Source organism: Rana temporaria, chromosome 1 (assembly GCF_905171775.1).
Source record: "Rana temporaria chromosome 1, aRanTem1.1, whole genome shotgun sequence".
NCBI lineage: Eukaryota > Metazoa > Chordata > Amphibia > Anura > Ranidae > Rana > Rana temporaria.
The window spans coordinates 547,658,704-547,681,246 of NC_053489.1; the positions used below are offsets into that span (position 1 = coordinate 547,658,704).

At 43.7% G+C, this 22,543-nt stretch overlaps 1 protein-coding gene across 1 annotated transcript in view; it reads left to right on the forward strand.

Annotated features, from left to right (window-relative positions):
- GALNTL6 (polypeptide N-acetylgalactosaminyltransferase like 6) overlaps positions 1–22,543 on the forward strand; it is a 1,588,031-nt gene that overhangs the window by 1,562,102 nt on the left and 3,386 nt on the right. Inside the window, exon 11 of the mRNA XM_040333316.1 lies at positions 1,339–1,488. Coding sequence (XP_040189250.1) covers positions 1,339–1,488 — 150 coding nt within the window. The remainder of the gene's footprint in view (positions 1–1,338; positions 1,489–22,543) is intronic.

Genomic DNA, 22,543 nt, shown 5'->3' on the forward strand with positions numbered 1-22,543 from the left:
GCTGAGGCGCAGGGCAACGATTTTGCCCTGCGCCCCCGCAAATTTGCTCTGCTGCCCTCGATTCACGGAGCAGTAGCTCCGTAAATTGCGAGGGCGCGCCGGCAAAATTGCCCGGCGCTAGAGCACGCAATTTAAATGATCCCGTAGGGGGCGGGAATCATTTAAATTAGGCGCGCTCCCGCGCCGAATGTAGAGCGCCTGCTCCGTCGGGAAACTTTCCCGACGTGCATTGCGGCAAATGACGTCGCAAGGACGTCATTTGCTTCAGAGTGAACGTGAATGGCGTCCAGCGCCATTCACGAATCACTTACGCAAACGACGTAACATTCAAATATCGCGACGCGGGAACGACGGGTATCCTTTAGCATTGGCTGCCCCTACTATTAGAAGGGGCAGCCTTACGCTAAACACGCCGTACGGAAACGTAACGTAACTTGCGTACGAAGGACTCGCGCAACATTGTGAATCGGTGTTAGTATGCAATTTGCATACTATACACTGAGCACAATGGGAGCGCCCCCTAGCGGGCATCGCAAGAATGCAGCCTAAAATATGCGTGGCATAAGAGCCTTATGCCACGCAGATTTTAGGCTGCAGTCGGCATTACGATGTTCCTGAATCAGGAGCATTCGTAACGCCAGAGCAAGCAAGCAATTGCGCTGTGTAACCTGTGTAAACGGACTTGTACTAAACGGACCGTTTGTCCGTATGTATGAAAGGGCCCTTATAACTCTGTTTGTTTTCCCCCTTTTTTGTTTTACTTTCTTTTCCCCTTTTGTTTTGTTTTTTACGACTTACTATGTGCAGAGCATGCGAGGATTGTTCGCTGCTCTCTGTGTTGACGCATATAATCTTTACTTGAAAAACGAATAAAAACCATTGAAACAGAAAGGGCCCTTATAGGTCTGATTTAGCGGCCAGACCACTGAATCAGAAACCACTGCTTTCACATAGAAAGAAAGACTCCTTCTATGCAGTGTGCTGGCAGGGCAGTCATTCTTACTCAGGCTGTAGCTGCTTTCTAAAGAAAATGAACTGTAAAGCCGTGCATACTTTTTGTTTGGATTCACCTGTAATCTATGTAGCTGATTTAAAAGTTCAATTGGGCTTTAACAAATTGACTGTATATTAATTGAAGAGTTGCTTGTTTATAGACACTGCATCTTTTATTAGCAGCACTTGAAAATTAGGTCTCCAAAAGCAGTCTACAACAAAGACACCATTGATAAATGATGTGGGCTATAGTATTTCTGTTATGAAAGTGCTACCCAGATAGAAAGTTGGAGTGTGTTCTTAATTGTTGTCATTGTAGTAACAATGTATAATGTTGTTTTCTAGCTCTTCACCTTCGGATGGAGAGAGGACATCCGTCCCGGGGAGCCGCTTCACACAAGAAAATTCTGCTTCGATGCGATTTCTCGTAATAGTCCTGTCACCCTTTATGACTGTCATGGAATGAAGGGAAATCAGCACTGGAGCTATAGAAAGGTAATGTAAATTAAATGTAATATTAAAGAAACATATTCTCTTTGAAGAGGTAACACATTACACATTAACAGCGGTCTTAGAACCACAATACTAAAAATACCACAAAAAATTTAATTTAAAGCCTGGAGTCGCATCACTAAGTCACCATGACGTTTTCTCCACTTATAAAAGGATCCCTTTTATGTTATTATTACAAGGAAGCAAGGAAACTGTGGGGAAAATCGTTTTGCAGTGTATGTGTTGTCTCCAGCAGTTAAATGGACAATACTGTGTACTGTGTTTCCCCAAAAATAAGACTGGGTCTTATATTAATTTCACACTAGGGCTTATTTTCAGGGCATGTCTTATCTATGTCCCCTGTCTTCTCTCCTCCTCCCAGCTCAGGAGTCATCATTATGGCATCTTTAATCCTAAATATAAACCTTAGTTAAAGTCATTGTAAAAATATGTAATAGTTTTTTTAAAAAAGATTATATAATGTCCAGTGTGTCTCCTTATGTAATTTTTTTGTCAAAAACTAATTTGCAGCGTCACTGGGCGCTCACGTGATCCGCCGGAGCTCTTCTTCCCCACTCCAAGCACTGCTGATGTCAGCCCCGCTCTGAGCACTGCAGAGGGAGGGACCACTGACATTAGTCGGGAGAGGAGATGATCTCCAGCGGCAGCGGGTCTTGTGAGTGCCCAGCGGCGCTGTAAGGCCCCTTTCACACTGACACATTTTTCAGGCGGTTCAGCGCTAAAAATTGCGCTGCTATACCGCCTGAAAAAATCGTGCCCTGCAGGCTTCAATGTGAAAGCCTGAAGGCACTATTACACCAATTGGAGTCCAAATAATAGAAAACCCCTTTAATTTACTCATATGTGTAAAGTGCCAAATCCTGTAGATGAGCAGTTAAAACAAATGTAAGTTGGACAGATCCGTAGACAAGCATTCAGAGCTTACTGTTTATGTTGATAATAGTATGTATTTTAGCCTTAGGGTTCAAAGCTTACTGTGGTGCCCAAGCTTTCGACTTGTATATTTAGGGCTTTTTTTCGCAAACAATAGGTGCTGGAACTCAACCACGGCCCCCCAAAACCCCTCCCCTACACACACCCTCCAAATCAAATAGAGGGTGTGGTCAGTCAAATTTCACAAACAGTAGGAGGGTCTTAAAGGGGCATTAAAGACCAAGATTGCATTACATACAGAGTGCAGAGTTCAGGGGGGGTTACACGCTGTGCAGAGCTGTCACTTGTAAACACAGAAACCGGGACTCCTGTGTTTACAAGTGATTGTGGTGAGCAGCCCCCCCCCCCCCCCAAGGGTCTGATCCAGAGGTGGCGGAACTGAGTTTCACCAAGTTCCCCTTGAAAAAAAGCCCTGTAACATATTTCATTTTTGGATAGACACTGTCTCCACCTACCTACATTGGTCATTATGGGGGTTATCCTCAAAAGAGATACTCCGACTTAACTGCTGTTCAGTCTGTGTGTAACTTTGGAAACGATCCTCAAAAGGCTTTTTCCAAAGTTACACAGAAGATCCGGCATGTGTAATTGAATTACACTGCCTAATTTTAGGATGCAGTACCGCATCCGCCGCTGGGGGCATTTCGAGTCGAAATGCCGTTGCTAGTATGCAAATTAGCACTTAAGGCGATCCACAAAGCTTTCTAGCTTCCTTTTTGCGCCGTAAGTGTTATTTTGCAAGTGTAAAATTAGGGCTCGTTTTACAAAGTGTAAAGTTAGTCACACCTTGTAAAGGCCCATTGCAGCGACGGCATTTGGTATGCTTTCCCGAGGGAGAACTCCACGTCAATTTGTAAAAAACAAAACCGGCATGGGTTCCCCCCCAGGAGCATACCAGGCCCTTAGGTCTGGTATGGGTTGTAAGGGGACCCCCCCTACGCCGAAAAATCGACGTAGGGGGTCCCCTACAATCCATACCAGACCCGTATCCAAAGCACGCTACCCGGCCAGCCAGGAAGGGAGTGGGGACGAGCGAGCGCCCCCCCCCCCTCCTGAGCCGTGCCAGGCCGCGTGCCCTCAACATGGGGGGGTTGGGTGCTCTGGGGCAGGGGGGCGCACTGCGGGCCCCCCCACCCCAGAGCACCCTGTCCCCATGTTGATGAGGACAGGACCTCTTCCCGACAACCCTTGCCATTGGTTGTCGGGGTCTGCGGGCGGAGGCTTATCGGAATCTGGGAGTCCCCTTTAATAAGGGGGCCCCCAGATACCGGCCCCCCACCCTAAGTGAATGGATATGGGGTACATCGTACCCCTATCCATTCACCTGGAGGCAAAAAGTAAAAGTTAATAAACACACAACACAAGGCTTTTTAAAATATTTTATTATTCTGCTCCGGACGCCCCCCCTGTCTTCGTTATTAGCTCAATTACCAGGGGGGGCTTCTTCTTCCACTCTCCGGGGGTCTTCCGCTCTCCGGGGGTCTTCCGCTCTCCGGGGGGGCTTCTCCGGACTCCGGGGGGGCTTCTCCGGACTCCGGGGGTCTTCTTCCATCTTCTCCCCTCTTCCGCTCTTGACTCGGCGAACCCCGGTTCTTCTGCAGCTCTCCGGTGCCTTCTTCTTCAGCGCTGGCTGCCTGCTATGTTTGTGTGTTAGCTCGATTTCAAACAGGCAGCCAGCGCGGTCTTCTGTGGCGTCAGGGTCTTCTGGTCTTCTGTTCTTCCGATGTTGCCTCGTCGCCTGTTGTCGCTGTAATGATGGAAGCGCGCCTTGCATCCCATTTATATAGGCATCACCGTCCCATCATGCTCCGGTAGGTACCCACGTGGTGGGTGCACGTGGGTAGGCACCCACCACGTGGGTACCTGCCGGAGCATGATGGGACGGTGATGCCTATATAAATGGGATGCAAGGCGCGCTTCCATCATTACAGCGACAACAGGCGACGAGGCAACATCGGAAGAACAGAAGACCAGAAGACCCTGACGTCACAGAAGACCGCGCTGGCTGCCTGTTTGAAATCGAGCTAACACACAAACATAGCAGGCAGCCAGCGCTGAAGAAGAAGGCACCGGAGAGCTGCAGAAGAACCGGGGTTCGCCGAGTCAAGAGCGGAAGAGGGGAGAAGATGGAAGAAGACCCCCGGAGTCCGGAGAAGCCCCCCCGGAGTCCGGAGAAGCCCCCCCGGAGAGCGGAAGACCCCCGGAGAGCGGAAGACCCCCGGAGAGTGGAAGAAGAAGCCCCCCCTGGTAATTGAGCTAATAACGAAGACAGGGGGGGCGTCCGGAGCAGAATAATAAAATATTTTAAAAAGCCTTGTGTTGTGTGTTTATTAACTTTTACTTTTTGCCTCCAGGTGAATGGATAGGGGTACGATGTACCCCAGTGCGCCCCCCTGCCCCAGAGCACCCAACCCCCCCATGTTGAGGGCACGCGGCCTGGCACGGCTCAGGAGGGGGGGGGGGGCACTCGCTCGTCCCCACTCCCTTCCTGGCCGGCCGGGTAGCGTGCTTTGGATACGGGTCTGGTATGGATTGTAGGGGGACCCCCTACGTCAATTTTTCGGCGTGGGGGGGTCTCCTTACAACCCATGCCAGACCTAAGGGCCTGGTATGCTCCTGGGGGGGGAACCCATGCCGTTTTTTTCTTTGAAAATGGGCATGGAGTTCTCCCTCAGGAATGCATGCCGCTGTCATTTTTTTTATCCCCGACGCAACTTTAAGCCGTCGCGATCCTCAAAACTCGGCGTAACGTAACTTCGCGCATGCGCAGTACGGCCGGCGCGCATGCGCAGTACGGCCGGCGCGGGAGCGCGCCTCATTTAAATGGGACTCGCCCCATTTGAATAGGAACGCCTTGCGCCGGCGGAATTTTAGTTACACAGCCTGAAATTTCTAGATAAGTGCTTTGTGGATCAGGCACTTAGGTAGAAACTTTAAGGCAGTGTAACTTAAATTGGATTTTTTAAGTTACGTCAGGTTTTTGTGGATCTGGCCCCATAAGTCTTGCCACTGAATTTCCTATTTATCTTACATTATTAATGATTTAAGGTTTGGAACTAGACTACCTTCCCTGGGTATTAGGATCTTTCAGTTAATGACAGATGTACCATAAGTAACATCATTTTGGTTTTATCTTGCATTGCCTTTTTTATGTTAAACACATAAGAAAAGATGTTCTGCTATTATGTACCCTTCATATAAAATCATCTTTCTGAATTCATCATTACTCTGCGTGACAAAATAATAAAATAGAAGCATAAAAAAGTAAATTGCAATTGCTCTCAAGGATACTGTAAAACTTGTGTCGGAGAATGATTAGTGCTCAAAATAATATGCTGATGTGCTTTAAAAATGTAATTAGTGAAGTTATTCAGTACTCAAGGTTGCTTGCGACACATAAATAGGCTCCTTAAATATTTATTCACACAGCCAATCTGTCAGATGCTTGTCTTTCAATGCTTTCCTAAAATGTACTAATGTACATTTCCAATTCCTTTATATTTAAGGAATTGGTCATATAAATAGATCTTCATACACTTCTTGGCAGCATGAAAATCAAACCAAGGTTATTGTTGGGGCAAGTTGTATCAGCATAACCATATAGACCAGAGCCTCAACATTAAAGCAGAACTAAACTCTGATTAGTAAATAAATAGAAAAGTATTATATATTTAATTGAGAGGTTTTCTTAGCTAAGCACACCCTCCTGCCTGTATGCCTGAGATAAGGGCAGATGGATTCCAGGAAGTAAATGCCATTTGAATCATCTGCACTTACTCAAGATGGCAGCAGTTAGAAATGCTAAGGGGTGGTTTTCAAAGTGATTTCTCAACAAAATAAAGCATGGAGACATGGATGGATGGGCAAGTTTGCTTTGAATATTTATGATGAATTAAATAGATTTTCAGTTTGTGGTGCTCAGATATAATTTAGATCCACTTTCTGAAAATATTTGAATTCCCAAAGGTTATCTTTAAAGGATAACTTTACTTTCAGAAACTGTTTTGTTAAACATCCCTCAATTCTTGTGATTCCTTCTATACATTCTACTACAGATCTCACATCCATCAGCCATCTCCTTTCTCTGCTGTTTACTGAGGCTTCACCAGTTCTGCAGTTATCTTCTTGAGTTGCTGGATCATGAAAACACTATCAAGATTATAAAACATATTAAGGGTTAACACAAACACTGTTTAATTCATTTTTAATATTAAAAGCAAACTCCCCCATCCATCCTTGTCTTCATACTTTATTTTGCTGAAAAATCACTTTGAAAAACACCCCTAGCATTTATGGCAGTGGCCATCTTAAATAAGGGCAGATGGTTAACGTAGCGTTTACTTCCTGGGATCCATCGGCCCTTAGCTCAGACATGCAGGCAGTAGGGTATGCTTAGCCAAGAAAGCCCCCTCCTCTCATGAAGACTCCTGGGATGCATGGCATCATTTCCCTAGGCACTATTTTATGGAGAGACACTGTTAAGAAGTTAAGGAGTTGTGAAGGGGCACTGTATTGTGAAAGGGCACTGTGTTGTGTAGGAGCACTGAATTGTTAAGAGGCGCAGTGTAATTAAGGGGCACTATGTTGTGAAGGGGCACTGTGTTATTAAGGGGCACTATATTGTGTTATGGGGGTATTGTAATGTGTAAAGGGGGACTGTGATGTTTTATGAGAGTACTGTAATGTATAAAGGGGCACTGTGATGTGTAAAGGGGCTCTGTGATATGTAAAGGGGCCCTGTGATGTGTAATGTGACACTGCGATGTGAAGGGAATCTAAGGACACTGTGGGGCTGCTTTAAAGGGTGGACTGTGATGTACAGGGGGACTGTGGATACTGATGTAAAGAAAGGACTGTGATGTAAAGGGCACTGCGATATAAAGGGGCACTACCATGTAAAGGGGGGCTGTGATCAAGATGACTACGATATAAAAAGTAGGCTGAAGATGATTATGTACACGGGGGCTGTGATGTGTGATAGCACTAACATGAGATTTCGAACCTCATGAAGTAAATGTTGCTGACTGGCCCTTCATACATTTTAATTCAAGACCCCTGCTCTAATTGAATGTTGTGGCAAAGTGCCATTGTAGGGACCCCTGAGGATGATGCACTGTCTGTCTTTGTATCAGAGACCTGAATACAAGATCTGTAGTGATGAGGCGACCCTCCAGCCATTAACCAACCAGCCTGGAATGCAGTCCTAGTTATCTGGCAATAATCATCTCTTCTGATCTGGTTTTAGTAGCATGGACAGGTCGTGTAGCTGAGATCTTCTCTACCTCCACTTCCTCCTCCCAGGATCTGTACACAACAACCCCAGAAGCAGAAAATGATAAACATAATTTTACATTACAGTGTGATACTAGCAACTGACAGTAGACAGCAGCAGATCTCTACATGTGCCAATAGAATAACCATGAGGCATGCTTTTTATGTGCTGGCCTACATGTTTGCAACACATTCAGACAGACAGGAATGTAGCAGACACAAAAACACACGACAGAGATTTCTTTATTCCTTATTTCATGAGAGCATATGGTTCCCATTGAAAGCTAATTAGACAGAGTTTAGATAATAATTAGAGGCTGTTACGCGTTAATATATGTTGTATATGCCACTCGTGTGCTTACATATCTTCCATGGAACAGTTACCAATTAAAAGCATTATTAGTGATTATAAACACAACACAGTCATTAAATAAACATTTAAAATAGATTGCAAAGTGAAATAAAACTAGCATGTGTTATGGCCATGGAGAAATATAGATGTCTAGCTGAACATCAATGGCATTGAGTGCCCACATGTCTTTAAGAACAACCTTCTTTAGGAAACAACAAGTATGACAACGTGTAAAAAGCTTCTTGATTATACCTTTCCATTACAGAGTACTTCTCTGCTAAAAACAGAAGGAGACTCGAGGAAGCTGAAAGTGACTTTGTAAAGTTTACAACTGAAGAAATTCCAGATTAGTTTCATTACAACTAATCCTGATTCATTTCTATAGTCAGATTTTGTCTCCATATAATGTATGCAGTAATGTACTTCTGCAGGTGCGGGGGGTACCAACTCTCTGGGGGTCACCACGTTATTACTGACTATCGTTTTTTTTTCTGTTTGGGAGGATGTTATAAAATGTGTCACCCTCCAGTGTCAGATATGCTAGGTACACCATGTTTGCATTTACGGTACATTTTTATGGAGCTGTATTGTATGCTATTGTAAGTTTATATCTAAAGGCAACTGAAAGAGGAGACATAGATCAATGCCAACTGCTGGGACCCTATAGGAGACTGGGGGTCTTGGGCAGTTTCTCCCCTTCCATGCTAGCTGCTAGCCATGGTAAAAGTAAACAAAAATGACCCACGACATGGCATGGCTACAAGGCAAAATACTACCCATTTAGAAGGAATAAAAAATACTTTAGCAAAATTATTAATATATTACCAGTAGTAATTTTCTTTGGTGGGCAGCAAATAGTAGCATCCCCCACCACCCCCCAACCCCCCCGAGGGTTCCTCGGTCAGTCGGTTAGTGGGCAGGTCTGGTGCACTTATCCCATCTATGAGAGATTCTAAAAGTAGTATAACCCAAACCACATCCCACAATGAAGAACAATTGAGAACAATGCCCCAGGGATTGTATGGGTAAGGGTTACTTATTGTGTAAAGTGGTGAAAAGACGAGTATATAGGAAAATCTTAATGTATTTTAACAACATAATATACATTAAAAACATTATTATAAAAAACAATGATGATGGTCATATATAGAATTTGATATACAGTGAATTCTGAATCATAAGAGAAGGTCTCAGAGTAGGAGGCCCAAATCATCCATATGGTTTTCAGAAGACCCAACATGTTTCGGAGTTAATTGTTAAATTCCTTCTTTAGGTCAGGGGTTGAAGATAGGCTGTATAATCTAACATAAAGGTACATAAAAAAAAAAATATAGAAATAATGCATATTTACTATTTCTATACAATTTTTTCTATATACTCGTCTTCTCACCACTTTACTCAATAATTTACCCTTACCCATACAATCCCTTGGGCATTCTTAACAATTTTTTCTTATCCCATTTATGCAGCGCTACTCCCCGACTCTCGTGGCCATCAACATATATGTGAGATTATATGTCAGTATTACATTGTATATCCCTGTATGGTGCGGTCGTTCAGGTGCTTATCTAATAGTTTTTTTAAACTGTCGATGCTCCCTGCTGATACCACCACCTGTGAAAGAGAATTCAACATCCTTGCCGCTCTTACAGTAAAGAACGTTGGGCCAGATTCTCGTAGATCAGCGTATTTTTGTGCGGGCGTAACGTATCCTATTTATGTTACGCCTCCGCAACTTAGACGGGCAAGTGCTGTATTCTCAAAGCACTTGCTCTGTAAGTTGCGGCGGCGTATCGTAAATAGGCCGGCGTAAGCCCGCCTAATTCAAATTTGGAACAGGGGGGCGTGTTTTATGTGAATAACTTGTGACCCGACGTGATTGACGTTTTCACAAATGGCGAATGCGCCGTCCGTGGAATATCCCAGTGTGCATTGCTCCAAAGTACACCGCAAGGACGTATTGGTTTCGACGTGAACGTAAATGACGTCCAGCCCCATTCACAGATGACTTACGCAAACAACGTAAAATATTCAAAATTCGACGTCCAGACTTAACATTGGTACGCCGCATGTACGCCTCATATAGCAGGGGTAACTTTACGCCGGGAAAAGCCTAACGTAAACGGCGTATCTGTACTGCATCGGCCGGGCGTACGTTCATGAATTCGCGTATCTAGCTGATTTACATATTTCTAGGCGTAAATCAGCGTACACACCCCTAGCGGCCAGCGTAAATATGCAGTTAAGATCCGACGGCGTAAGAGACTTACGCCGGTGGATCTAATAGAAATCTATGCGTAACTGATTCTAAGAATCAGGCGCATAGATACGACCGCTCAGACTCAGAGATACGCCGTCGTATCTTGAGATACGCCGTCGTATCTCCTTTGAGAATCTGGGCCTATCTATGTAGTTTAAGGTTAAACCTTTTTTCTTCTAATTTTAATGAGTGGCCACGTGTCTTGTTAAACTCCCTTCCGCGAAAAAGTTTTATCCCTATTGTGGGGTCACCAGTATAGTATTTATAAATTGAAATCATATTCCCTCTCAAACGTCTCTTCTCCAGAGAGAATAGGTTCAGTGCTCGCAACCTTTCCTCAAAACTAATATCCTCCAGACTCTTTATAAGCTTTGTTGCCCTTCTTTGTACTCACTCCATTTCCAGTACATCCTTCCTGAGGACTGGTGTCCAGAATTTGACAGTATACTCTAGGTGCGGCCGGACCAGAGTCTTGTAGAGCGAGAGAATTATCGCTTTATCTCTGGAGTTAATCCCCTTTTTAATGAATGCGAATATTCTGTTTGCATTGTTAGCAGCAGCTTGGCATTGCATGCCATTGCTGAGCCTGTCATCTACTTTTCCTAGATTTCTCCAGAGGTTCAGCCCCCAGTGTATAGATTTCATTCTTATTTTTGCCACCGAAATGCATTATTTTACATTTTTCTACATTAAACCTCATTTGCCATGTAGTTGCCCACCCCATTAATTTGTTCAGATCTTTTTGAAAGGTTTCTATATCCTGTGGGGGAAGTTATTGCCCTGCTTAGCTTAGTAGGTCCGCAAATACAGAGATTGAACCCGTCTTCTGTTTTCGGCCAATCAGAAAACGGGTCTCACACCCACTTCTAAATGGTCGGATTGAGGATCAGTGTTACAGCAGTGAATATTAATTTGCAGTTGGAACACCCGAGTGGTCTTATTGCGCAATGCTCTGTGCCACGAGCCCACATATTTTGAAGCCTATTAGAACCTATGGCTCTAATCAGATGCTTCAAAAAGACACTGTAATTCAGGCACCCAGTGTCCTAAAAGGGGCCTGACACCTAAATAGGGTATGGCAGCGGCGGCCGTGGATAGATTCATAGTGTCAGTTGACACGTCGCCTGCCACCATATGCAGCTTGTCACTTTCCAAGTCGCTTGCCACCAGATGGGGAATGCCATTTGCCACGCTGCCTGCCACCAGATGAGGAATGCCACTTGCCACGCTGCCTGCCACCAGATGAGGAATGCCACTTGCCACTCTGCCTGCCACCAGGTGAGGAATGCCATTTGCCACACTGCCTGCCACTAGATGAGTAATGCCACTTGCCATGCTGCCTGTCACCAGATGAGGAATGCCACTTGCCACGTCACCTGCCAGTGCCACCAGATGTGGATTGTCACTGGATTGGTAGCACTGGTTATTTCAGCACAGAGGCAGGCCTCTGTTAAGTGGTTGTTATTGAGTGACGGCAGGAGAGTGGTGATGCAGGGTGGGCAGTGAGGGATGATGCCATCTCCCTGCTCTCTGCCGCACCTCTGACATTCCGCACGCTGTAAGAGCGGTGTTGCTAGGTGGACGGAGAGAGAAGATGTCATCTCTGCTCGCCAGCCTGCTTCTCTCATCCGCCCAACCGGCTGCCTCTCCGATCCACCATGCTCTCTCACCCGCCCGCCCACCTTGCAATGTCATGCTGCCCACCGGCTGCAGAGACGCTATGGCCCAGTAGTGGGCCGTGGCCCCGGGGTTGGAGACCCCTGCCTTTAGATAATGTTTTTGATACTTTTGTAATTTTCGCCTCTTAAAGTCCCTTTATTTGTAATCTATCAGTTATCCATTGATTCCTTTCAGGGGAAATTTTGTTTGTGTTTAGTCTTTTTGGGTTATATCCCCAACACTAAGACCCCTTTCACACGGGAGCGGTTTGAAGGCGCTATTGCACTAAAAATAGCGCCTGCAAACCGACCCTAAACAGCCACTGCTGTCTCTGGAGCGGTGTGCTAGCAGGACGGTAAAAAAAAGTCCTGGTAGCCGCATCTTTGGATCGGTGAAGGCCCATTGAAACCTCTGCAGAGGTGTATTGCTTGCGGTTTTAACCCTTTCTCGGCCGCTAGCGGGGGTAAAACCACCCCGCTAGTGGCCGAATAGCACCGCAAAATTAGCGGTAAAGCAAAAAAAATGTAAAAATAGCAGCGCTTTTCCGCCACCCCACCTTCACTCCACTATACTCCACTCCAGCCAATAGTGTACCGCCAACGTCACGTAGGCCAATAGGAGAGAGGGGAGACTCCAACACCTAAGCGGGAACTGCCTGACATTTGGCACCAAAAGCCTCCCCCATAATGCCGCGGATGGATATGCACAATGCGTCGGTACCCCGAGGCCGATCTTGTCACATCATACGTCTGGCGCTAGATGTGTGAGGTCGATATGCAGCGGGGTGTCCACCTGAGCCCTCAGCCGTAGGACATGGAGGGAGGGGGTGGACCCCAGGTGCGCATCGCAGCTCCCAATCTGCCAGAAAAAAAACGCAACAACACCATACAGTGATAGTCAATACCGCAAGAGATATTGGACCATGCAGGGAATGTGTAGATTGTGATAAGTTAGAGAGTTTCTAGAAATACTATTTTGAGTAGTTTAAAAAAAAATTATTTCATAGAGGAAACAACCTAACCCATGTGTGAACCCAAACACATACAAATGAAACATATCACAGGTATGTGTGCCAAAATAGGCCATCTATGAATGCATGACTCCATCTCTAATATCGATACAAAAAGAGGAGGGCTGCGGGACTTTGATTGAGGTCTATGACGTGTAAGTAAAATTTACCTCCATCCCTAGTTATGGGATCAGCGTGTGGTATGGTTCAGGAGGGGGGAGCGCTCACTCATCCACCCCTTTCTTGGCATGCTCGGATATGGGTATCGTTATGGATTTTGGATATCCTGAAGCAATAGCCCCAGAAGCCAAATAGCAAGGACACACTCTGTTCAGCTGCTCAGAGCTTCAGCCGGGTATGTGGCATCTCAGGACTTTTTAGACTCTACAGGCCCCTTGCCAGCCTCAGATACCTCCTATTTAGTACAAATATTATAGAGTTGAAGATTAAAGCTGACAATTATAAATAATAAAATATATTTGTATACTGTACCTTTGTGAGTGTGTGTTGCTTCATTATTGTTTGTGCCTATGAGGTCCCTCCAACAAGTATTTTTTTAAGGTAATTCTCAGAAAACAGAACATACAGGTTAATGAAAACTGGTAAAGACAAACTATTCTGGTCATGTTTTCCTGATTTACCTGATTGTAGAATGTTTTGTTCCTATAAAAATACAGAATATTTGGAGGAAATGTATTTAATCGAATGGGTTTAGGAGTGGGTAAACATTTTTTTTAAATATTGTAGCTTTAATTGAAGAATGTTAATAAACTTTTTATTGTGACTAAAAAGAAACACATCATGAGAGAAATATGGGTACTGCTTTTTTTTACCTCCATCCATAGGCGTGCGCACAGGGTGTGCCAGGTGTGCCTGGACACACCCTAATCACTCTGTGTGGTGTATATTGGGTATCCAATGGTTAGACCCCTGATATTTAAAAAAAAAATCTCCCTTTTAAATTTTTTCTCCTAAAAAGTAGTAAAAATAATAATTAAAATAATATTGACCGCACTACTGACACCACCAATATTGGTCCTTATGACATTGTCCACTGTTCTACTGACAATGTCTGTATATATACACACATGCACACACACACACGCATATGTGTTTTTTAGCTTTGGGGTGCACACCCTGATGCAATAGGCTGCGCACACCTATGCCTCCATCTAAAATTGCTTGTTGCCTGGCAGACCCACCGAAAATGCTAGTTACCAAGGGCCAGATTCACGAAATATTACGGCGGCGTAACGTATGTCCTTTATGTTACTCCGCCGCAAGTTTTCATCGTAAGTGCTTGATTCACAAAGCACTTGCGTGTAAACTTGCGGCGGCGTAGCGTAAAGCCGTCCGGCGCAAGCCCGCCTAATTCAAATGGGGCGGGGACCATTTAAATTAGGCGCGTTCCCGCGCTGGACGTACTGCACATGCTCCGTTTTGAAATTTCCCACCGTTCTTTGCGCGAAATGACGTCGCCCCAACGTAATGTTTTGAACGGCGACGTGCGTAACGAACTTTCGTATTCCCAGACGACTTACGCAAAAAAAAAAAAAATTGAAATTCGACGCGGGAACGACGGCCATACTTTAACATGGGCTGTCTATTGTTACACCACCTAAATAGCAGCCGTAACTTTGCGACGCGAAAAGCTGACTAGCGACGACGTACTGTAAGAGAATGCGACGAACGCGTGTACCTTCGTGAATCGTCGTAAACAGCTAATTAGCATACCCGACGCGCAAAACAACGCGATCTCCACCCAGCGGCCGCCGAAGTATTGCATCCTAAGATCCGAAGGCTTACGAAGCCGTACGCCTGTCGGATCTTAGCCAAATGCCGTCGTATCTTTGTGTGTGAATTACAAATAAAGAAACAACGTGGCAAATTTGTAAGTACGCCGGAGTATCAGCAGATACTCCGGCGTACTTTTTCTGTGAATCTGGCCCTAGGAGTGAAGTCAGAAGTCCTTATAGGCATACTTCTGAAACAGTGGCTACAAAGAGGGCCTATATGACAGCCAGCCTACTAGCTGTTTATAAAGAAGAGCTCAACTTAGGCAGACTTTATGCTGTTCTCAAGTTTATATAAAACATTGTGTGATTTTACAGTATATCTGATTATTTACAGGACAGACTGTGATTCTGTATCCTTCTGATGCAGTGTATCAATGGTTAACTGGAAACATCACTGTTCCCTCTAATCATATCATGCGAATAGCAGTTTAGTACATTTTTGTTAAATATAGACATGATGTCTAAGGATGATTTCCCAGCAGGATATAATGAGCCAAAGATTTATGTAAGGATTGTAGCTATACATACAATTTCTTTACATTGAAAGTGTTGGCATCCTACTGATAAAAGGAATGATAACTCGCAAGACCCCATACCTTGCAGTAGAACATCATACCAATTAAAGCAGACGATTGCACTGAAATATGCAGAGGGTAAATATGTCCTTAAAAAAAAAGCTTGGGATATTGGAGAGCTATTAATAATTTGGGTCTAACTGGGATTATTGTGGTTCCAATGGCCATATCTGGTCTTTAAAGAGGTTGTAACCCGACAAAAAAAAAAAAAACTGTTCTTTAAAGCATGTTAAGCTGCATAGTGTTTGATCTTACCTGTTCCTGTGTGCCCCTAGGTGTGCTGACCACAATAATCATGGCTGATGATCCGTGATACCGTGGACAGTTTACGTGCCTCTGTTATCCTGCTGTGTTTAGAGTCTCTCACTCACCCCCTCCCTCCCTGCCTGTCACTTTCAAGTGTGTAAGCTGATTGACAAACCAGCCCCACCCTCCCCTCCTGCCACTGGTCTGTGTGGCAGTAAAGTTAGTGATCACAAATACTGCCAGTTATAACAAGATATACTACACAGTGTATGTGGTTTGTTTTTTTGTTTTTTATTCTGCAGCTAAATACATTTTTTCACATCGCCGATGTGCGGTCATGTGACAGCCTGGCTGGCCTCAGAGGGGAATCTCAGCCCCTCAAACTGTAGTGCTAAGATCGGGGAAGGAGATCGGGGGCACTATGGCGCACTGCTGCCTATGGCACTTGGCCACTGGTGTTTCTACTATCTTCTCTCTGCAAGCAACTAAGTCTCAGCATCATCAGGCAGCCGCCGCCCCATTAGTAAATAGTGTCAGAGGCACAGTGGCGGCAGCAGACTGTGTCTGTGTCCTGACTCCCGAATGAATGGAAGCTAGCAAACATTCATTGATGGGCGCTGGTAGGCTGCATTTGATGAGCGCTGGTGAGGCTACATTTGATGGGTGCTGGTGAGGCTGCATTTGATGGGCGCTGGTGAGGCTGCATTTGATGGGCACTGGTGAGGCTTCACTGATGGGCGCTGGTGAGGCTGCATTTGATGGGCGCTGGTGAGGCTGCATTTGATGGACACCGGTGAGGCTGCATTTGATGGGCACTTCATTAAAAAGGTGGGGTATACATGGGCAGGGCAAAGGGGGTGGAGTCAAGGGTGGAACAGAAAAATTAGGTTTTGCTTAGGGTGTCAAAAATCTTTGCACCAGCCCTGACTGTGCTATGACCTCCCTTGTCTAGAAAAGCCTCTTCAGAATGTCTATGTTGGATATCAAAGCACTGTCAATGTATCGGCGATAGATCCAGTCACTTGCAATTAAGTGGATTATGTGAATGCTTGCACATACACTGAGCACTGAAAGAAAAGTTTGCCAACTATGGCTGGACTTTCTCCTGATGCATCAGGAACTCCTCCTTCGAACACATCATAGATGCCAAGAATGAAGACTGTAGGTGGCACAGGCAGTACATTAGCAAATTCAGCTCTCAATACTTGCTGTTAGGCCTTAGAAAGTAAAAAAAAAACAAGTTTAGAGCTTTTTTTTGACAAAATTATTTTTGTTAGTAAAATTCCACTTTAAGACCACATAAAGACATTTTGTTTGTACACATCAATGGCCCTTGCTCCCCAATTCACACATTGTAGTTCTTGTTAAATGTATAACCATTGACTGTTTGTCAGCCTAAAAAGTACACTTTAGGATACGACGGTGTAAGACACTTAGGCCACTCGTATCTGAGCCTAATTTAAGCGTATCTGGTTACCAGAATACGCTTAAATTTGCGTCGGCGCAGATTCAGACTTAGGCTGGCGTATCTACTGTTATGCCAGCCTAAGTCTATCTGAATCCACCTATATGTTATCTATTTCACCAGTACCGCAATAGTCCAATTGCCCCCATTCTCTTGGCTCTTTGGTTTTGGGACTTTAGACCCAATTTCTTTATACATCAATGGAGTTATCTGTCCCTTGTGCCGCTTTTTGAAACATCCCTGCCACCATTCCTTCTAGAGCTCACTTTGACTGTAGCAAAAGATTATCTGACCAACAAAACTATACTGTATGTTGTGGAAGTAGCTTGTTGCAGAATTAGACATTGAGTATCTTTTTGTAACCCCAGAAAATTGTATTGTATTAGGTCACTTTGGTGGTCTCCAGCATCATTTAGTTTGACTTTGGGTTAGGATGGCTTACCTGTCTAATCCCCATTCATTATATGAAAATGGAATAAGAATAAAGCTTACATTACTTGCCATGTTAGAGTAAAGATTATAAGCAAGCGAGAGTTAACACATTACATGCTCATTAAGTTGCTGATAATAGTAACTGACATTTACTAACTGCATCATGCAAAATACCCCTCTATGTATCTTTATGTAACAATAACACATTACATAAAGCAATCATCATTAAATTCACTCTCTGGAATAGTAAGTGTATTCTGTGGGAGGCTGCAGAAAGACAAGATTTATTCTCTTTTATGTGTACATAATGTGCAGGGATCAGGTCAGCTTCTCTTTCTCTGAATTATATAATGAACACAATAAATAGTTATAATAAAGAACAAAACTGATTGGAGGGCCAGCCTCATAGAATTATATGGAAATTGGTAGGTTCAAGGCTTCAAGTGAGGAAATGTTCCAAATCTGCACATAAATGGGCTCATTTTGAAGATTAGGACATAGAAAAGTGAAAGGGTGCTCATATTGTCCAATTAGATGTCAGCTTCTAATCTACATTATAAAGTAACAGCTGGAATATGCCATGGTACAAAAAAATATCTACTTTCCTATGATATGGCATATCTAATTTTTATAAGATGGCATTACAATAAAAACATTTACGAATTTAGTAAATTAGGTCTACTATCATATCACAATTTATTAACCACTTCAGCGTATCGTATTTACGCTACGCCGCCGCAACTTACAGGGGCAAGTGCTGTATTCACAAAGCAGGCGTAAGCCTGCGTAATTCAAATGTGTTGTATGCAAGTGCTGTATTCACAAAGCACTTGCTCCGTAAGTTGCGGCGGAGTAGCGTAAATGGGACCGGCGTAAGCCTGCGTAATTCAAATGTGTTGTATGCTAATATGTGATGACCTGACGTGATTGACGTGATTTACGAACGGCGCATGCGTCGTCCGTGTACATATCCCAGTGTGCATTGCTTCAAATGACGTCGCAAGGACGTCATTGGTTTAGACGTGAACGTAAATTACGTCCAGCTCTATTCGCGAGCGACTTACGCAAACAACGCAAAAAATTCAAATTTCGAAGCGGGAACGACGTCCATACTTAACATTGGCTGCGCCACCTAATAGCAGGAGCAACGTTACGCCGAAAAAGCCTTACGCAAACAACGTAAAAAACTACCGCCGGGCGCACCTACGTTTGTGAATCGGCGTAACTAGGTAATTTGCATACTCTACGCCAAAAACGACGGGAGCGCCACCTAGTGGCCAGCGTGAGAATGCACCCTAAGATACGACGACGTAAGAGACTTATGCCAGTCGTATCTTTGGCTAATGTCGGCGTATCTTGCTTTCTGAATACAGAAAGAAGATACGCCGGCGCAGATTTTACGCGGCGTATCTATAGATACGCCGGCGTAAATTCTCTCTGAATCTAGCCCAATATTTTTTACTTTTTGCTATAATAAATATCCCACAAAAAAATATAAACAAATGTTTTCCTCAGTTTAGGTCGATATGTATTCTACACATTTTTGGTAAAAAAAAAACACAATAAGCGTATATTGATTGGTTTGCGCAAAAGTTATAGCGTCTAAAAAATAGGGGATAGATTTATGGCATTTTTATTATTATAATTTTTTTTACTAGTAATGGCGGCGATCTGCGACTTTTATCGGGACTGCGACATTATGGTCGCAGAAGATTGGCTAACGATCTTGTAGATCTTGAAAGCCCACAACAAACAACACAAATCCTTTATTATTGGTTAAGCATCATAGCAAATTAGATGTGAGTTCCATCCAATCACTTTCTTGAGAAAGATTTGATTGTGTAGTTTGGATCAATCTGAGATTTCTCAATGATAGTGAATGGAGGGAACTAGTATAAAAATAGGCAGATTGAACATTGAGGAGAGGGAGACTTGAGGGAAGGCCGGACTGCAGATTTGACTGGGCAGATGTAGCTGGAGTCGTGGACCTAGAGCTTGGACAGAGAAGGAGCTTATACACTTGTAGGTTAGGCCCGAGCGACAGGGCCGGCGAGAGACTTCAACCCTTGCCTCATCCCCTGGGATCAGTAAAATGTAATATACTTTTGACTAGTTATCCAGTTTGCTGGTCTTGGGTTTTAGACTCTTTTCACACTGGGGCATTTTTCAGGAGCTTTAGCCTGTGCCTGTAAAGCGCCTGAAAGAAGTTGCATCTGCAAGCCCAATGTGAAAGCCTGAGTGCTTTCACACTGAGGGGCTGCGCTGGCAGGGTGTCAAAAAAAGTCCTGCAGGCAGCTTCTGCAGCGCTTTAGGAGCATTGAATACACCGCTCCTAAAGCGCCCCTTCCCATTGAAGCGCCTGAAAAACGCCCCAGTGTGGAAGGGGTCTTAGCGGAGCTTTACCAGTGTTTTTCGGGCACTGGCAGTGTGAAAGGGCTCTGAAAGCACTCAGGCTTTCACATTGGGATTGCAGATGAGGCTTCTTTCAGGCGCTTTACAGTCGCTTTTTTTAACACCAAAGCGTCTGAAAAATGCCCCAGTGTGAAAGAGGTCTTACACCAGTGTTTTCCTTCTTTTGTGAATTGTTGCTACTGGCTGGGTATCACGATGAATATTTGTCTGTGATTTCTCTGTTATTTTTCGAATTTGTTCTGTAGTATTGGTGGTACGTTTTCTAGATACTGTTGTTATTCTAGGCCTTTACTTTTACTTTGAAAAAAGTATTGATTTATGTAATACTTTCTTGGCAGAGACTGAGCTGTTCTTGGTACAATATAATCTTTTTCACCTACAGTATTGTGTATTTCTTTGCTGACGTACCCCTAAAAGAAGTGAGAAGTGGGCGTTAATTAATAATATTGATATTATTTATTATTATATTATTTTACATTATATTATTATTTGTGTAATCACCCCCCATTTTTTACATATGCATAATTGTGCCCCCCCCCCCCCCCCCCATCATTTTCTTACCAATGTAACATAAACAGTGTTTAGTATCACTTTAAGTTACTGAGATTTTGCCTGTACTTCTGCTTTTATAATCTTGAGGGCCAATTCACACCATATGCAGTTTTTTTTCTGCATCAAAAATGCATGGAAAATAGGTTATATGGTTTGCAGTGGCGTAGTTCACACCAGTGCTTGCAGTTCCGGTGTGTTCCAGTTCCAGAAAAAAAGTAGAACATGCTGCATTTCTCCTGCACTGGACTGTACCGGAACTTTGTAAAATGCATCAAAAATGCACTGGAACACAATTAAACGCACCAAAAACACACACATTTTTTTTTTTTAAGGTTAAGAAAAAAATGGGGGGGGAAATGCACTAGACTGCATCAAAAACACACTGGAATGCATCAAATACACGTCAAAAATGCGCATGCAGAAAAGCATCTGGAAAGCATCGGGACTGTATATCTATAGTGTGAACTGGCTCTTAAAGGAAATATGTTTCCATTTAAAAAGAACAATCCCATCCTCCTGCTGTATTAGGGGCACATTTTAATGACTTAACTCACTGGTAGCACGCTCCCTACTGCAAAGATCTTTATTTAAATAATGCACCTGAACAATGTTAAAATACCTTACAGTAAAAAGTGGTTGTAAAGGTTGAAGGTTTTTATCTTCATACATTTTATGCATGAAAGTATGCAGATCCCCCCCCCCCCCATTACTTACCTAAGCCTGATCTCGATCCAGCAATGTGCATGAGCCGCAAGACTCTCCCGCTGCTGTCACCCATTGGCTCCCGCTGCTATCAATCACAGCCAGTGAGGCGGGAGCGATGGGTGGGGCTGAGCCGTGCTCTCTGTGTCTTATGGACACACAGAGTCGGCTCAGGCGCAAGCACCCACCAGAGCCCCTACAGCAATCGACTTGCTATGGGGGAGGGGCCAGAGCGTGAGGGGGGGACCTGAAAAGAGAAGGATTGGGGGTGCTCTGTGCAAAACCATTGCACAGAGCAGGTAAGTATAACATGTTTGTTATTTATTTTTTATTTTTTTATTTACAATAACTTTAAGATCTCTGCAGCTGACATCAAAGTGACCAAACTAATCCCATCAATTTAACGGTTTCCCAAAACAGTTACATTCAAGCCATGCCATGAATGATATCGGTCACAGTTGGTTGTGCTCTCAACCGAACTGCCAAGCCATCAAATGGCTGGTGTCATAACTGATCACAATGGCAACTGCAGGTCAAACAACAGAATCTAAGATGACAGCTTCCTTGGATGGGGTGAACGTTAGTTCCACTTTAGGTTCAGTTAACAGCTGAATTCTGATGTTTGCTATGAGTTTATACAGCTATGTTATGTGGAATTGAATGCATTTATTTTTTTATTTTTGCAAACTAGCAGCTATTCTAACATAAGATTATGGATAATAAAATACCTAGTCAGAACATTCAAGTTATTATCGTGACAAGGACATAAAATAAATGTCAGAAAACACATGAGAAATATAGTTACTTCAAAACTGCAATGATGACTGGAATCACAAATATGCTATCTATCTTCAAATTACAAAAACAGAATGTTATGCATTTTAACTGCTGCATAATCATATCCAATTACTTGGGAAGTATTTACATCGTTATTACAAGGACACATTATTATAGCCAAGTTATATGGCACACACATTAGCAGTCCACATTAAACTGTTTACGATCATTTCAAGTCTTCCAAGCGGCAATTCCTGAGATGCGATGAGGCAGCAGATTATAGTAACACAATCTGGAGTGACCTGTTGGCCAAATCAATAATCTGCATAGTCAAAGCACCGCGAAAAGGAATGTGTTATGAATTTGCATGTAACGCCATTTCTAGGTGAAAATCTTAGAGTAATGTCGCTTTTTAAAACTGCAAAATGTATGTCTTTTATTTGCTTTCTTTATTGATGAATACAAATAAAAAGATTAACCAATATATGTGCATGTATCTGTAGCGGATGGTTGCTACTAGTTACTAATGTAGCACTACCCCCGAAAGAGCTGCTGGTTTAGATTTTGGGTCTTGCTCTGCCTATCAACACCAGAAG